The sequence below is a fragment of the Zootoca vivipara genome, chromosome 12 (assembly GCF_965207765.1).
Source record: "Zootoca vivipara chromosome 12, rZooViv2.hap1.1, whole genome shotgun sequence".
NCBI lineage: Eukaryota > Metazoa > Chordata > Lepidosauria > Squamata > Lacertidae > Zootoca > Zootoca vivipara.
Genome location: NC_142595.1, coordinates 25,745,138 through 25,762,714, shown reverse-complemented (window position 1 = coordinate 25,762,714; position 17,577 = coordinate 25,745,138). Strand labels below are relative to the sequence as shown.

General features: G+C 44.9%; 1 protein-coding gene across 4 annotated transcripts in view; it reads left to right on the top strand.

The window, feature by feature from the left end:
* The first annotated feature begins 1,771 nt into the window (after positions 1-1,771).
* STARD3 (StAR related lipid transfer domain containing 3) overlaps positions 1,772-17,577 on the top strand; it is a 29,195-nt gene continuing 13,389 nt past the window's right edge. Inside the window, exons 1-7 of one of the 4 annotated variants that reach the window (XM_035134947.3) lie at positions 1,772-1,967; positions 11,889-12,193; positions 14,485-14,562; positions 15,366-15,443; positions 15,557-15,610; positions 15,879-15,996; positions 17,365-17,463. In XM_035134947.3, the coding sequence (XP_034990838.2) occupies positions 11,984-12,193; positions 14,485-14,562; positions 15,366-15,443; positions 15,557-15,610; positions 15,879-15,996; positions 17,365-17,463 (637 nt within the window). In that variant the 5' untranslated portion in view covers positions 1,772-1,967; positions 11,889-11,983. Of the gene's footprint in view, positions 1,968-6,365; positions 6,531-9,721; positions 9,887-11,848; positions 12,194-14,484; positions 14,563-15,365; positions 15,444-15,556; positions 15,611-15,878; positions 15,997-17,364; positions 17,464-17,577 lie in introns of those variants that run through there. The other 3 variants (XM_035134948.3, XM_035134949.3, XM_088655917.1) reach the window with 3 other exon arrangements.

Sequence of the window (17,577 nt, the reverse complement as noted above, 5' to 3'; positions counted from 1 at the left end):
ATAGCAATGTCATTCATAATAGGCACTTACATAATTTTCCAGTGTGAGGGAAGGAATATAGACATACAAAACATGTAACTAGAACTGTATTAATAATGTCCAAAAGTCCAAAACTTCAGCAACAAAGGAACAGGCTTATAGGTGCATAGGTTTGTGCAGAAAAGGTGGGGGAAAGGCCATGTACAGTATATCTTTATTCAAAATAAATAAACACTTGGGAGTAGCAGCTGAGATAGCTATCTCTCTAGCTGTTATGAAACAGAAGCTATAAACATATGTGATCTTGTACAAACTTGTTGATCACTTTCTAAGAAACAGTCACCTGCCATTGCTGATTTCAACAGAGATACATAGCAACCTCATCTCACGGCCTTCCTGATATATCGTGTTTCTCCGAAAATAAGACACCATCTTATATTTATTTTTCGTAAAAAAAACCACAAACCACTATGGCTTATTTTCAGGGGATGTCATTTTTTTCCCTCCTGCCGCGGCTGGCGTTGCTGCTGCACCTATCACTACGTCTTATTTTCAGGGTATGGCTTATATTCCTTGAATGCTTAAAAATCCTACTATGGCTTATTTTATGATTACGTCTGAAAATAGGGGAAACAGGGTATGTTCGTGTGCCGTAATCCAAACAGTTTACAATTTTTACTCACTCCGTCCTGCCTTGTCTTGCATGAACAAATCTCCTTTTCCACCTCAGACTCAGCCCCACCTACAATACTAATGGGAGTGGAATTGATTTCAGAGTTACCTCGTTGTCACTTTACAGTATGAAATACATTATACACAACTGGTAGTGCTGCTGCTGCTATTACAACTGAACTGGAAATGCAGTATGTCTCACAAAAGCCTAGTCTCTTCTTCATGCACACATGCAGATTACATCGCATACAACAGGACTGGGGAACTTGTAGCATTCCAAATGCCATTGGTCGGGGATAATGGGAGCTGTAGTCCAAAAGCATCTAGCGGCCAAGCGGCCACAACACACGTGTCTTTCCCCTGAATACAAAATGCTGGGGACAAATCCCCAAGCTAGCAATTAATTTCTCCCCACCAACATCCGACCCAGAGATCACGAGTTCTCTCCGAAAATCACAACCCACCCCGATGCAACCTTTCAGTTAGTTGATCTCTCACACACGTGTCTGCTTTATACACACGCAAGTAATTCGTATGCTAGCCCTCCCTGCTACTGTGTGTCCCAGACTCCTAATAGATCCGTTTCACAAACCATTTCCCGCACCTTTTCCTTCCACACAGGTCACATTCCTCGATCCCAACGCAGCCACTCCCTTCTTTTTGTATTTTTGTTTTCCCAGCTGCCAAACCCCTTTGCTCCTTTCCCGCTCCCTCCAGCCAATAAAAGTTTCTCATTGCTCCAACAACTACCAATCAACACTCCTACCGCACTCCCACCCGCTATCAGACAATACTGTAAGTTTCTCCCGCCTCCTCTTCTTTTTCTAACCAATCACTGCCACAGCCTTAACCTCCCAAGAAACCAATGGGCGGAATCCTACACGGAATCCCGCCCAACGACCTGAACGGTTCGCGTCGCGTTCTAATCTCCCCTCTCTTCTCCCACCGTGGCCAATGAGGGATAAGCAAACGGCTTCCTTCCAGCCAATGGCGTAGCTTCCTCCTCCCCACCCCACCACGCGCCTGCCCTCCGCTGTCAATCATTTAGCGCGCGCGCGCTCTCTCTCTCTTTTTGCTTTCCACGCCCCCTCTCTGACTCCACCCCCGTTTGCTCTCTCTTTCGGAGAATGACTGAGGGAGGGGGCGGGAGCGCGTGTCGGCTTGGTTTTTTTCAGGTCACGCTGCGATCACGTGATAGGAAGTAGTGTCCGGTCCGAAGTGGCGGTTACTTCCGTCTTCTTTTCTCCCCCAACCCCATCCCTTGTTCCTGTTGCTGAGGGGCGGTTGAGGCCTTTGGGCAGGCAGTGGCCCACCAGGTAAACGTCTAGCGATGGGATGAGCCCGGCCTTGCAGTGTAGGATGCGGAGCTCGTAGGGAAAGAAGAGAGGCTCGTGAAAATTGGGGCATTTATATCTATATCTGTCTATACAGTATAGCTATATCTATATAGATATACATATACATATACATATATATATATATATATATATATATATATATATATATATATATATATTATATTGTATATTATTATATATTATTGGATGAGAATTAATACTTTGAATTTTGGTGTGTTCAAAACGGTTCACATGCATTAGGTCAGGAATCCTTAACAACAGACCTGTACGGTAGGTCAGTATTAATTGTCCTCATGTTGTAGTTGTGGGTCTTTTAAGGTGTGTGTGTGTTCGTGTGAGGGTGGCTTACTTCTGCTGTAGCCCTGAGGTGAGATTTCTCCTGGGGGCTTCCTGAGTCTCATAGCTGCAAGGTTATTAACCTACACATGCTGCTGCTGTCATAATGATAAAAATTATGATAAATAAAAACCATATGGTTGCAGGTTGGGGTCTATTGCAATAAATAATGGCGCCTTAGAAGATTAACCTTGTTTATTGTGGGTTGGGATTTCCCAGGCTACATACCCCACTTCATCAGGTGACTTGAAGTGTTGCACATTGTTGACAGCTACAGGTGCATGGCGGTACAAGGAAAATAAATAATGGGGTCAAATTTGCATAGATGGGGAACTGAGGCTTGGCATAATGAAGTTCATGATGGATCTAAGATTTGGACTGGGGACTTGCTGATTCATAGTTCTATGTCTTACTTTGAAGCTAGATGTTGCCATGGAGGAAAAAAATGGCAAAAACAAAAGAAAGAAGAAGCTAGATGTTGCCTAAAGCGAAGGACTGTCACCGAAAAGTATTTCTAATAAAAAAATAGTTATAATTATAGTGCTCATACCTTAGTCATCCTTGCATCAACCCTGTAAGTTTGCAACTTTTGGAACACTTGCCATTTTAGTCTGTTGCAGGAAAAACAGGCTTTTGCTACCTAGAAGATTTTTCAGAATAATTGTAGTGTAAGTTCCTGTGGAGTAGAACAGTTCGCCTAAGGCCTCCTAATGGTGTGGGACTTTCAATCACTCTGTAGCACTTGTAATGTGTGTAAGCACCTACTTTATATTTCTTCTGAGCAGGGGTGTATTTATTCACATAAAGACTTCCAGGTCAGACAGTAGAACTATTATGCAGGCTTGAGCCTGACCACATGTGATTTTAGGGTGGAAACAATGAAAAGAAGTTGAAGGAATCTTTTAATGTATGTGTGTTTGGCAATGAAAGGATAAGACATAAGAGGAAGAGAAACTTGAGTAGACTGGGGAAAGGAGAAATGCTTATTTTCCTTTAAAAGTACAGGAGACAGGAATGTCCCCAGAGATCATCTGATCAGTAACAATCAGAGCATGCAAAAATGGCCTGGCAAGTGTCAGGCAAACAGCAGATGTAAAGCAAATAGCACGAGTGTCATCTGCCATAAGAACTCAGTAAGGTAGATCAATACTGTTACCACTATATTGCAAATGGGAGCTCAGGCTAAGAATAATAGATTACCTTGGATCAATTTAGTGAGTTTGTGGCAAAGTTGAGATGCTGCTGAGGGGGGTGAAAGGCTTCCTGGATCATTGCTTTTAGTGTCTCAACCAACATGCTACATTATTAAATGCATCTTTCCTCCAAAGAGGTCTCCATCCCTTCATATTATCTTCACAGCAGCCCTGTGAGGTAGGTTAGGCTGAGAATTGATGACTGGGCTGAGGTGACCCAGTGAGTTTTATGGCTGTGTGAGGATTTGAACCCTGGTCTCCCAGGTCCCAGTATGACACACTAATTTACATGATAGCATGCCTGTGTGGGGCGAGTGCTGCTTCCTTGTGTAGGAGAGGTCAGGTTTCAAAGACTTTGCCTTCATCCTAACACAGGCACGTCCAACAGGTAGATCGTGATCTACCGGTAGATCACTGGATGTCTGTGGTAGATCAATGGTAGATCACTGGCTCCCCCCAAAGAAGCTCAACAACTTTGGCTCCCCTAAAAAAAGCTCAATTTTTTTGCCCTGTACCCCCCCCCCAAATGGCGCTCTCCGTCTCCCTAAAAAAAAGCTCAACAACAACTTTGATCTGAATGCCTTTTAAAAAGGGCCTTCCTCCTCCCAAAAAAAGCTCAACAACTTTGACTTGAACCCCCCAAAAGGGGGTAGATCACTGCCAGTTTTAAACTCTGTAAGTAGATCGCAGTCTCTTGGGAGTTGGCCACCCCTGTGGACCTAGCAGAATCAGAAGTGTGGGGGTAGGGATGCTATTTTTCACAAAGTCAGTCTGTGTTCTTGCCCACCCTAAATTACCACCATGCCTGTTGTCCAGCTTGTTCTCCATCTCTCAGCATCGTTTTTGTCTCATCCACTGGGAGAGAGCAACTGAGTCAGAAAGGGGTAATAATTATAAATATATATTGAAGCTAAATGGAAACATGCCAGTAAATCCTAGATTTGAGATCAATTAGGCAAATAAGTTTAAGATCTTTTTTTTTAAAAAAAAAGATCTCCACCCCATTCAGTTCCCAGCTTTTAGGAATAGAAGTAGGAAGTGATGAGGTGATGTCAAGAGGTGTTTTGGCCTGGATGTTTGAAGAAGCATAAATCTAGGGGAAAGAGGTGAGCGCCTTTTTATGGGAGCAAGGATTGTGGCTCATGCTTGGATTGACAAACTTCTTCTATTTGTACATGTTCTTTGAAGTCCCTTTGGTTGAAAGGTGGGGTGCTGAAAACAGATAGCAGGGAAGGGAATTCTACTAGCCAAATCCCACTGATAAAGATTTGGATAATCAGCCTCATTGTGCATTGTGAACCCCATGGGAACAATAAGAGAAGTGTTGATATTAAATTGGTTAACCTGTGTGGAGAGGAAAACTACAGAAGTAGGTGAGGAGCTGGTGATAAGATGGAGGAAAGGGGCAAAAAATGATGGGCAGAGGTGGGGTCTGAGGAGAGCCTGGGTTGGGGTAGTGGCCTCTGAGGATGGGGATTGCAGGAAGTGTCCAGGCTTGCTGTTTCCTTGACCTCCAAGAACAGGTCAGTGTTCTTATTGAAAATCCAGTCTAGTCTGAGAATGCTCTTGTCGTGTTATACCCTGTGTATGTAAATTGGAAATGTTTTCATAGTCTTTTTCCTTCAAAATAAATAAAAAGGTTATTTAACAAACAAAAAAATGCTCTTGTTGCTGGCTGAAGTTGGCATATGAGTCATTTGCTGTACCATCCATGCTGCTTTCTCATTTGCTTCTCGGCTCAGTTTGGATCGCTGGTTATTTATCTTTTAAGGCCGAAATCCTGTACCTAACCAGGAAGGGAGTCCCATGGAACTGCTGAGTAAACATACAAAGCATTTCACTGCACAGGCCCTAAATGATGGCAAAGAACCAAGATGCCAAGACTCCTCTTTACTCTAGGCCAGTGGTTTTCAACCAGTGTGCTGTGGCACCCTGGGGTGCCGTGAGCAACACTGGCCTTTTTCTTTCCCTCCCTCCTCTGATGCCCCCTCACGGCTCTGCCTTGAGAGGACGCTGAGGGAACCCTCCACAAGGGAGGGTGTTCAAAAAAGGGTGAGAGGCTGCAAGCTCTGCAGGAAAGGGGTGACATAACTGGGCTCCTGAGCCCCACAGGGGTGCCGCAGAAAGAATGGAGTTGGTCAAGGGAGCCGTGGACTCAAAAAGGTTGAAAACCTCTAGGCTAGCCTTCCCTTGCTGGCTGACCAGAGTAGGAATCCGGCACCTACCTTGAGGAAGGCTGCCAGCTGCTTCTTGCCATATTCACATGGCTGTTTTCTGAGGTTAAGGGGAGAGGCCTTGTTGTACATCCTTCAACGTACCGGTACATCTGTGGCTTGTTTAGCAGGAGCATGTGATAGGACCTTCTTTGTTGCTGAATGCCCTTCCCCAAAAGATTGATTTGGCTGCCTTCCCGATGACACTTTGTTCCAAGCTGAAGACTTTTTGTTGTTGTTCAATAGGCTTTCAATTTCTTAAATGTTTTTAATGTGTGTTCTTGATCAGACTTTTTGCCCGCTTCCTAGTTGCTACACTAGTGGGTTTATATTTTCTGCTGGTTTATGTATTTAACCTTTGGTTTCTGCGTTGTTGCCTCGTGCGGTTTTTATGGTGTTGAATCACGTTTGCGCCATTCTCTAGCACCTCATTGAGTCGGCAAAGCAGGACAGAAATAGCGAGGGAATGGTTATTTTGTCGGGTGATGCGTTGGTAGCTTTGAAGGAAATGTTCCAGAGTTGCCAAAGGGAACTTGAGACTTTTATGCTGACGTTGTAGGCTGAAAAGAGGAATCAAATGAATTAAAAAAAACTGATAAAAAAGAACAAACCTTGACTACAGCTGGGAACTAGCAAAGAGAGGACTTGAGTAACAATGCACTGAGTAACATTAAGAAAACAAAAACAAACCAGCAGTAGATCAAAAGGAAGTGCCATAAGATCTGCTAGCAAATGGCTCTGAGGGGAAGAAATGGAAAAGTACAGGGAGGAAGTAGAAAGTAAGTATACAAAGCCCAGGTAATAATGGTGGGTTCAGGGAAGATTTCTTAATCCACTAAGACTGATTTGTAGATGCAAACCCTGAGGGCATACCACTAAACCGCCAGACTCAGTAGCACAACTGTCCCAAAGCATGTTTTTCTCAGATTTGCAGGTGATAGCTAGTTGACTGCTGTGCAGTGAGGAATGTAATTGGATAGCCTCCTTTTGTAAAGGTTGGGCCTTCGGGGCATCTTTGGGCGAGATGTTGAAAAAAGTCACACAAACCTATGCAGGGTAATTGTGGCATGACATCCCACATGACAGTTGCATGCAGCAATACTGTATGCCCCATGCATGATGAAGACTGCAATCATAGCCCCACTTACCTGGGAGTAAGCCCCCTTTAATTCAATAGGGCTTCCTCTGAGTAGACATGGGTAGAATTGTGCTGTGTAAACCATCCAAATTTTGCACCACAGTTGTGCTGCATGCCAGTGCAGGTACCATGGCTCATATCTTTTCCTAGAAGAAAGACCTCAAGCCACTCCAAAACCTCCTCTTCCCCCAGTCCCATGCTTGGCAAATTTGATATTTGCAACTTCCAGCTCATGCTGATCTGCTGTTGAACTAATATGCATATTGGAACATAGTTAACTGGCTTTTGGATTTCTTGAATGTTCCAATTCAGTTGTCTGCTGAAAAACTGTACATCAAACTACGTATGTTTTACCAGAGAACAACCTTAACCAGAAACCTTTAATAGGAATCTGGTTTTATTATGTGATCCGCACCTGCCTATTCATATTCAAGAGGTTTCTTCGGTTATCCTTCAGTTCCATCCTTGGGTCGAACCTTGAACCTGGGACACAGTTTGATTGCCTTCCTGCCTGCCTTCCCTTCAGTTGCAGGATCAGGGACTCACGGCTGCCTTGACAGATAACCTTGGGCTCCACTTAAGCCCTTCTGCTTTTTGCTGCAGCTGCTGAATTCTCCCTCCTCATCACCATTACCAGCTCTGAATTCTGCACTGTATTTTCATTCCTTCGTGGTGTAGCTGATGGGGTAATGTTGGTTGTCTGAATTACACATCCCTCCATGAATGTTGATTGGCTTGAGAACCGAGGGCATTTACCGGTTTTATCCAACTACAGGTGAAACTTGGAAAATAAGAATATCGTCGAAAAGTGCATTTATTTCAGTAATGCAACTTAAAAGGTGAAACCAATATATGAGATAGATGCATGACATGCAAAGCAAGATATGTCAAGCCTTTATTTGTTGCAATTGTAATTATTTGTCGTTAGGCGGGTCAATTATAAATGGAATGTAATTACTGTAATGAAATGTAATAGCGATGTTTATTTTTGTATTATTGTAACTATTTGTTTTATTACTGTGGAATTTCCAAAAGAAAGCATTTGTAAAAATTAAAAGAGAAATAAATAATAATAAGTTGCATTACTGAAATAAATGCACTTTTTGACGATATTCTAATTTTCTGAGTTTCACCTGCAGGAGAAAATCCTTCCCAAGCTGCTTCTGCAAGCTAATTCATCAGTCATAGTAGTATCTTAAGTAGCTTTAAATGGTTGCCTCTATAGTGTTGGCAGAAGTAGGGGCACCTGGAAAAAACAACAAAAGGCAGCCATGTTGATATGTAAGCTAGGGAAGCAGAGCCCTCAAGTCCACAGTTGGGCAACACCTTTATTATGGCCAACCAAAACGTTGCAAAATAGTGTGCCAGCTGCAAGCTTTTGAGTTCTCCAGTACGCATGATCAGGCAGGATGTTACCCAAAGCAGAGGCTATGTGGAGAAGGAGGGAAACGACATCAAAAATAGGGGGGGGGGGAATAGACCGGCTGTTGAAGGTGCGAACCTGCATTTTTATTCAGTTTGAAGGTGGAGGTTGCAGGCTGGCTCAGTTGCCTGCAGTTATTAAGTTACGTCTAGGATTCTGGGATGAAGAAGCAATGAGTGACCCCCATGTTTGAAACGTAAAGAGTGGCTGTTACTCAGATCTGCCTTGTTTAAACAGGAACACAGGCAGATGCTTCCTACAGGCAGGAAGATAGATTCTAGCCTAGATAATGAGCCAGGCGGTGCTCGGAGCACTGCATCTATCTTTACAGTTGATGTGCAGTTCCTCTCAGCAAAATGTCTTTCATCAATCTTAATTCAGGAAGCTGCGGTGACAGCCCTCAACCCACCCACCCCAACCTCCCTCTTTGGGAGACAAGAGAACAAGCCCAGTCAGAACTATGCTAATAGGAATAACTAGCACCTGCCTAGCAAGTTATAATAATAATAATAATAATAATAAATTTTTATTTATACCCCGCCCTCCCCAGTCAAAAACCGGGCTCAGGGCGGCTTATCACAAAGAAGAGATGGAAGATGTTGTTCCTGTGATTAGGACTGCTCAGAAAAGAGAGAAAAGGGTGTTGCTATTGTGGCAATCACATATAAACACGTGTGTGGTCTTTCAATCACATATAAACACGTGTGTGGTCTTTCCATCAAGAAAGTTCAAGTCTCAGGTGTCTCCCATGTAGGAGATTCAGCAGTGATGCTATTTGTGTATACGGTCCTACCTTGGATTCTGAACGCCTTGCGAGTCAAACGTTTTGGCTCCTGAACGCTGCAAACCCAGAAGTGAGTGTTCTGGTTTGTGAACGTTCTTTGCAACCCGAGCGTCTGACGCAGCTTCCGATTGGCTGCAGGAGCTTCCTGCAGCCAATCAGAAGTCACGCCTTGTTTTCCGAACGTTTGGAAGTCGAACGGACTTGGAACAGATTCTGTTCGACTCCCAAGGTGCCACTGTATATGTGTGTGAGAGTGAATCAGCCTTCAGGATAACTCTCTCCTGCCCTCGGATCCCTTGTCAGTGACATTGCCCTACTAACCAAGTGGAGACTTGAGAGAGGAATGTATTCTGCTTAACAGATATACTTGGTTGGTTGGTTTATGCTGCCAAAGAAAATCGAGTCCGTTCAGGTCCTCAACTCAGCTCTTCTGGGGTTTAACAGGCTTGTTTCTCAAGCAGTGGGGTGAGAGGGTAGTGAGCAAATGTGCTCATCTGTTTTCAACCTCTTTGGGAACCATTCTCCCACCCAGTCTTCTAGACCACAGATAGCAACCTTGTTTGTTTGTTTGCTTGCTTGCTTGCTTGTTTTAAAACAGGATTTTATTTTTTTAAATCCTATAAAGCATAATCTAAAACAGTTGGATTTTCTTCTAAGCGTCGATGTCAAAAGGGACCGAACTGAGTCAAGGGGGATGAAAAACAAAACAATCCAGTTGAGTTGACAATTATTCAGTCACATGCTGGAGGAACAACACTGCTACTGTTAACGCACTCTCCAGAAGAAAGGGGTGAGTCAAGAACTTCTGGTGTGAAGGATCAGGATCAGAAGAATGTCGGTCTAGCTCAGCATTCTCTTTGTAGTGCCATACAGTGGTTAGAGTGTGGCCCTAGGACCTGGGAGAGCAGGGTCAGTTGCTGGCTCTCAGCCTAACCTACCTCACAGGGTGTGTTGGGAAAAATGGGGGGGGGGCAGACTGTGTTCAGCACCTAGAGTTTCCTGGAGGATAGGGAGCCTGTACATAAGTATATTTCTCACAGGCCACACAAGTGCTTTTAGGAGTTCACAAAGGGGGTGTGAAGGTCTTATCCTCTGGTAGCCTAAAAACACTTTGGAGGGGAAACTACTTCTTTTTTAACGAACTCTCTTTTTTTCAGTTTTTCCAACAGGAAAAAAAGGGATTTTGGAAGAGCCGTTAAAATGGTTCTGTGGGATATTTTCGCTCTTGGAATGGGTGAAATGTTATTTGACATCAGGTTTCTTTTGTTTACTATACAATTGGTGGTTTCTCTTTTCAGCCTTTTATTTCTCTCCCCCCCAAACCTCTCAGATGGCAAAAATCAACCTACACATGCTTAGGTAGCATGCGGTATAACAGTTTTCCAGCTTGCTCTCTCTAGTGCTGGGTATGTTTGCAGTGTTGCTTGTAAAAAATAAGGCAGTTACTGTATATTTCAGGAGACTGCAATCCTATCCTAAGGATGCTTACCTGGGAAGGGAGCTCTGCGAAATAGTCTTGAATTTTCTTCCCCCAACCTGGGTGACCAAAATCCACGGTCCTTTAACCTCTCTTCTTCATGGGTGCTGTATACCTGTTCTGGAAAACCCTCATTCTTCTGCCTTTCAGCCAGAGATACACTTGGGCAGGGGGTGGTAATGAGTAATTTTGCTGAGCGATCCTATGACAGCTGCTTAAGTGGTGTTCAGACTTATGCACAGAGCGAGGAGATGGGTAGAGGCACCGATGTGTATTATTCAGGAATCACAGATGGCTGAACTTCTTCTTTTGTTTGAGACGCTTGGGTCTCCTGCAGAAAGTGGAGGTCCCAGTTCTTACTCGGTTATGTGAAGTGACATTTCCCCCTCTTCAGATGAAGCTAAGTGGCTTAAGAGTCTTATTTGCACAGGGGTTGACACACGCATGCATATGAAAGAGCGCTTGCATGTGTAAATTGTGTTGGGCTCCCCCCCCCCTTGCAGAAAGTTTACAGTTGGAAGGTCTAATCCTTTCTCAGTTGCTGCTGTCATATGTTTCTCTGGCAAAAACTACTGCTTGGGAGATGAAATTGTGCGTGTGCATATTCATTCTTGGGAACTGCTTTTCCATCTTTAAAACGTGATACGTGAAATGTTATTTGGATGCTTCACTTTTCATATGTCTGCAGCCCTACTTTCTTATTTATGGAACCTAGCTCTGGGGAAAACAAAGCACAGGGATCTTCTGACATATCTAGAAAACCTGTGATCTGGCTGACATACTTTGATCTGGGTGGGGTGTGTGGCTGGTATTCTCCAAAGATGCTGGAAATTAGAGAGAAGCAGATAGGGTTTGGGGGGTACTTGGCCAGTAGCTGCTGCTGGAGTCTGGTTATTGCGAAATCTTTTTCCAGCTCTGCTGCCTTTTGGGTAGGGAAATTGAATTAGATGACCTTTGGTTCCTTCCAAGTCTCTGAACCGCCATCTGATACAACAGTTGCAGCTATTGTGAGTGAGGGCCCAGTTCCCTCAACTCCCATCTGGGCTTCAAGGAACAAAAACTGGGATGAGTTAGACCAGCATTTTCATGCTTCCTTTTTATTCAACCCAGAAAAACAGATAGCAAAAAAGGAAAAGAAACATGGTGTGTTTGAGAGGTGTAAATAGCTCTCGGTTTCTTGGCTGTCACTACGTGCAGCCACAGCATTAACCTGCATTTTCATTTCCTGCTGAGGGCCTTGATCTCATTCTCTTTCCCTTTTCCCTCTGCTGCCAGAATACCAGGACGATCTCGCTTCCCTGTTCTTTCTCTCCAGCCCCCCTACAACCCCCACTACAGATGAGCCATTGACGGAGTCACGGATGACACGCCTGCACACGAGAGCCAACCCTTTCACCCTCCTGCCTGAGGATGAGCAAGCTGTGGGGCTTGCAGAATGGTGACCTGGAGCAGAGTCTTCCCGCCATTGCATCCTCTCTTTCGCACAGCCCGGGCTTCTCCTCGCACCACTTCTTCTCTCCCGAGAGGAGGCGAGCCATATCTGACGTGCGTCGGACCTTCTGCCTCTTTGTGACCTTCGACCTTCTCTTCATCTCGCTCCTCTGGATAATTGAACTGAACGTGAGTTGAGGAGCTGACCTTTGTGAATAAGGTTTCCTACTCTCCCCCCCTGGGGTTTGGCTAAACATGGATCCCAGAAGTGGTTGTCCCTAAACGTGTTCATATAGCAACGGCAGTGAGTCAGGCGCAGTTTTAAACAAAACAAAAAACAGGGAGCGCCTCTCTCTTGAGTGGAGTCCATGTAGGCAGAAAGCAGTGTGCCAGACTCCTCTGGGCTGGATCCCCTCACCGCCTCTGCCGTGAGCTGTCAGTGTGCTGCTTACATCGCAGCCCTCAAGTCTGTCCGTTGTTGGGTATTGTTAGCTCCCAGGGTGAGTCTGCTCAGGTGGTGATGCTGCTGGGGCCAAGAGCAACTCATAAGACTGAAACCCCATTCAAGGTTTCTGCACACGGCGGAACTGTACACAGTGAACAGGAAGTTGGGCCGCGCCAGGTAGCCCCTTCCACATGGCATCCCCATGTACAGAGCAAACTGTTTAAAGGGAGGAAGTCTTCACACATAAAGGCTTTCATGGGATCTGCAGGCTCTTAACACTCAGGGTTCAAGATCACAGGGAAGCCTGTGCATGCTGAAGCTCCCTTCCTCCTTTCAGACCTTTGTGTTGTAGGCCGGTGGGAGGGAGGGAGCTGCTGATCTGGCTGTCCTGCCCAGCCACATAACGGCTTGAAGGGCCATCAGAGATCTAGCAGTCACCTAGTTGCAAATCACTCTTAGAAATTAGCCAGGTGCTGGGTGCCTTTTTCAAGTGGCGCAGGTCCAACTGCAACCACATAGAGATCTCTAGACTCCAGGTTGGCAACTGACGTCTCCATCTGGCTGGCCTCTCCAGCTTTCTTAAGCAGAAGAGCTTGTTCATTGCATTTATTTTGCACCTTCTCCTCTGAGGAGTGCATGGCTCACCTCTTGTCTTCAGTTAACCCCTACAATGACTCTGTGAGGTAGGTCCAGAGGCAGTGACTGGCCCAAGGTCACTCAGTGAGCTTCATGACTGAGTGGGGATTTGAACCCTGATCTCCCAGGTCCCAGTCCGACACACTAACCACTACACTGCACTGACTTCCTGGAGTACGTATGCTATGGGCCAGCTCTATAAGTTCAAGTAGGTAGATAAATTTGGGGAAAGCAAAATGTCACTTACAGAAGAATCTGAAATATTTTCTTTGTTTTATTTGATGTTTTGATGTGTTATAAACTGCTTTGAGAATTTTTCTTTTAAATATAAAGCAGGATAGAAATAAAATGAAAAAATAACAATAATAGTGTATCTGAAGAAGTGTATCTGAACAATAGTGTAACAATAGTGTATCTGAAGAAGTGTGCATGCACACGAAAGCTCATACCAAAATATAAACTTAGTTGGTCTTTAAGGTGCTACTGAAGGAATCTTTATTTTGCAAATAACAATAAGTTTCACTAAAAAGAAAATGTGCCTAGACATTCCATTGTGGTGACTGTAACCCAGGTTTAAGGTGCCATTTGGCGATATTAGCTTATATATCTGAGTTTCTAACACTTGCAAGTCCTTGTTTTACTGCTCATCTTTAGGTAGAAAAAGAGCGAACTCTTCTTCTTCCCCCTCCTATTATCCAGGGGTTCTTTGTGAGCTCATTTTGGCCTCAGAAGGAGTAAACCAAATCAGAGGCTGAACTGAGTTAGCAAATTGTTAATCCCAGATTTAAATGATAAACAAGCCTGAGATAAGCAGTGAGTCATTGCTTAGAACTGTTCTAATCGTTGGGCTGAAAGGAAGGATAAATCCAAATGTTGTCCTCGCCCACAAAGAAACCCACGCAAATCTGGACCAGTGCACGCTGCAAGCTTGTGGCACGAAGGCCGGTGACTCAAGCAAGTGACCTACACGCTACAGAAGCGGGAGCCAATCTGACCTTGCAGGAAAAATTCCTGACCTCACACGTTTTCAGATGGCTCAACTAAGCGTCAGGAAAAGCAATGCTATGATTCCCCTGGAAGCAGTGGCTGCTGGCACCAGCATATTAAAAGTCAGGGGCGAGGAACCTCTAGCTTGGATCCCAGTTTGGCCTGTGTGGATGTTATCTCCAAACCATGCCCACCTGCCCTACATGTGATATCATGTGTGTTTGGTGTGGGGCAGTAGAGACATGGTTGGTTCAGCTGCAGGACCGAACTCTGTGGGAGCTTGAATGCTCAGCTGATCCTCACAGAAAGCAGGCTTTAAATGGTCACAGGTCGGAGCACTGCATTAAAAAGTCCCAGGCTGGCATTGTGGTGTGTCTTAATTTATTTTGACTTTAATCTTGCCAATCTGCAGGCCACCAAAAGCATCCAGGAGAATCTGAAGTATGAAATCATCGAGTACAACTTTAAAACGTCCTTTTTTGACATATTTGTAAGTATCCTGACAAAATTGCCACTTGCAGTAATAGCCAAGGGGGGACCTGGGGGTGGGCATGGCTGATTGCAGGGGATTGACTATACCAAAGGAGCCATGAGGTCAGTACACAGGCAGCTTCAATAGTCTGTGCATTTCACAGAACTCCTTGTCTGATAGAAGAAGAGTTTGGATTTGATATCCCGCTTTATCACTAGGTGGCGCTGTGGGTTAAACCACAGAATCTAGGGCTTGCTGATCAGAAGGTCGGTGGTTTGGGTGCGCTCCCGTTGCTCAGTCCCAGCTCCTGCCAACCTAGCAGTTCAAAAGCACGTCAAAGTGCAAGTAGATAAATAGGTACCGCTACAGTGAGAAGGTAAACGGCGTTTCCGTGTGCTGCTCTGGCTCGCCAGAAGTGGCTTTGTCATGCTGGCCACATGACCCGGAAGCTGTACGCCGGCTCCCTCGGCCAATAAAGCGAGATGAGCACCGCAACCCCAGAGTCGGTCACGACTGGACCTAATGGTCAGGGGTCCCTTTACCCTTTACCTTTTAAGGAGTCTCAAAGCGGCTAACATTCTCCTTTCCCTTCCTCCCTTATAAAAAACACACTGTGAGGTGAGAGAGGCTGAGAGACTTCAAAGAAGTGTGACTCGCCTGTTAGGCCCTACCTGGATAAGAGTCCTGTGAAAGCCTGAAAGTTTGCCTATTCTTGGTGCCAGTTGAGGTTGATTCATAAAAAGAGATTTTAACTTCTCTGCGTTTTTGAGACCTTCAGAGTGGCCTTCTCATGATTTCCCTCTTGTGTTCCTTCTTATCAGCTCTTGGCTTTCTTCCGGTTTTCGGTGTTGCTCCTGGGATATGCTGTCTTCAGGCTCCGCCACTGGTGGGTCATTGCGGTAAGAAGTCTACTTTTTATCCTCCTCTCAGAGACGTACATAACATTGAATTGCAGCTGTGGTTGGTTTGCTTGTTTGTTCATGGGCTTCTCTCTTCTCTCCCCACCCTCCAGATCACTACATTGGTTTCCAGTGTCTTCCTGATTGTGAAAGTTACCCTTTCGGATGTGAGTTGCTGATAGCAAACATGGGTTCTACTCTAAATCTTTATGGTCCCTTTCCAAACCTCGGAGCAAATTGCAAGCCTTTAAAAGCAGACGATGCAAAATTTCAGGTTTTTTTTTAAAAAAATGGGAACATTTTAAACTTCAGGGCTGCTTGTTGGTTTGTGGGTACAAATGCATGGTTACAAGTGCCTTCGGTGTAGTTGTTCCATGACAAATACTGGAGATCATTTCATATGAATCATGTTGTCTCCTTTTTTCCCCCCAACAGCTGCTGAACAAAGGGGCTTTTGGCTATCTCCTGCCCATCGTTTCCTTTGTCCTTGCCTGGCTGGAAACATGGTTTCTGGATTTTAAAGTCTTGCCCCAAGAGGCTGAGGAAGAGCAATGTGAGTTTGTGTTGAGTGAGGATGGGTGAATGGAATAAATCTCCTACCCCAGTAAAATTGGTTTTGACAGCCCTGCTAGTGTCGTGTCCCATGTGTTGTGAGGGGGGCGAGGGTGGCAGCACTCAGAAAGCAAATGACCTTAAGGGTTCATGGAAGCAGGTTGCTGTATTTACAGTAGGTATCGCTGGATCTGCATTCTGATGCCTCAAGGCCTTTTAATATGTTGGATTAGTCCTATGCGAGGAAAGCATTGAAAAGCAAAATAATGCAAAAGATTACCCTTCCATTCTGTATCTTTGGGGTTTTGTTTTGTTTTTGTTTTTGCACGTTGAGAAAAAGGGTTTAAAGATGACAAAACTAAGCAAGCACTTTGCCAGTATTGGATTAGGAAAACGCTCAGGATTGCTTGGAGGAGAAAAGCTCTCTATTGCATTAGATGCTTAATTGCTTTGGAGATATGATAGGCAAAGAGGCCATCATTCTCCATGTAGATAACATGTCTTGTCTCCAGCTGAAAGGTTGAGGGGGGAAGCAGCTTGGCCAGTTCCTAAAGGGTGGTGATAAATCTGCCTATCTGTGCAAAGGTGTCTGAGCGTGTTAAGTGACAATGCACTGCCTTGTTGTTGTGCAACAAAATGTCCCAGTTCAGAATACACAGTGCATCTGCGCACATTGATTAGGTTTCCTTATGGCTTTCTTCCTGTGTTAAAGCATATACTGAGTCAACAAGGTGAAGATATTTCCTAGTATTCTTCCGTAACCATGAGGGCTAGAAACTTGTGCAGGCGCAATGAGGTTGGAAAGGATGACGAGGGTGATCCATTCTGTTCCATATGACTCTCATGGTCTCCCTTGACAACCAAAGGCCCACGTATTTAAAATGCCAGGCCAACATCCTTCTGCAAGCTCAGTACTTGGTTGAGAATCTGCAAATTGAAGTTGCTGGAAGTGAAATGCTTCGACATGCATGCTCCTCTCACTGAGCTTAGCTCCTCCCCCTTCCCACACTTGCTCGGGCAAATCTTCAGCTCAAGCCACCAAATAAGGAGGCCAGCCCAGTCCTGGTGTTCTCCACTCCGTTCAAGCTTAGGAGCCCAGCTTTCGCCTCTTTTGCCAGGGCTTGTGCTTCGCTGGTCTTCATACTGAGCTGCTCATCAAACTAGCTTCCCAGTTTGCCCTCAATGAAGTTATTGTTCTCAGTTTATTAAGGCAGGCAGAATTACTGAGAGGATTGCTAGCTCTTCTCGAGCACAGTTTTGCCCTTTATCAAACAGCCTTTCCTCCCTCATCTGGGGGGTCATACAGGTTGAGCCAGGGATATGAATGCAATGCAATATAAATGAGCTGATCCCCCCCTCCTCTTTCTAGGGTACCTGGCAGCTCAAGCTGCTGTGGCCCGAGGACCCTGCCTTTATTCAGGGGCGCTTTCAGACGGACAGTTCTACTCCCCTCCGGAATCCGTTGCAGGTAATGACATTTCTTCCAAAAACTTGGGTATGCTGTATTTCTGAAAGTGTGTCTCTAACTGAGCACTGGTAATAATAATAAGAACAACAACAACAGCAACAACAACAACAACAA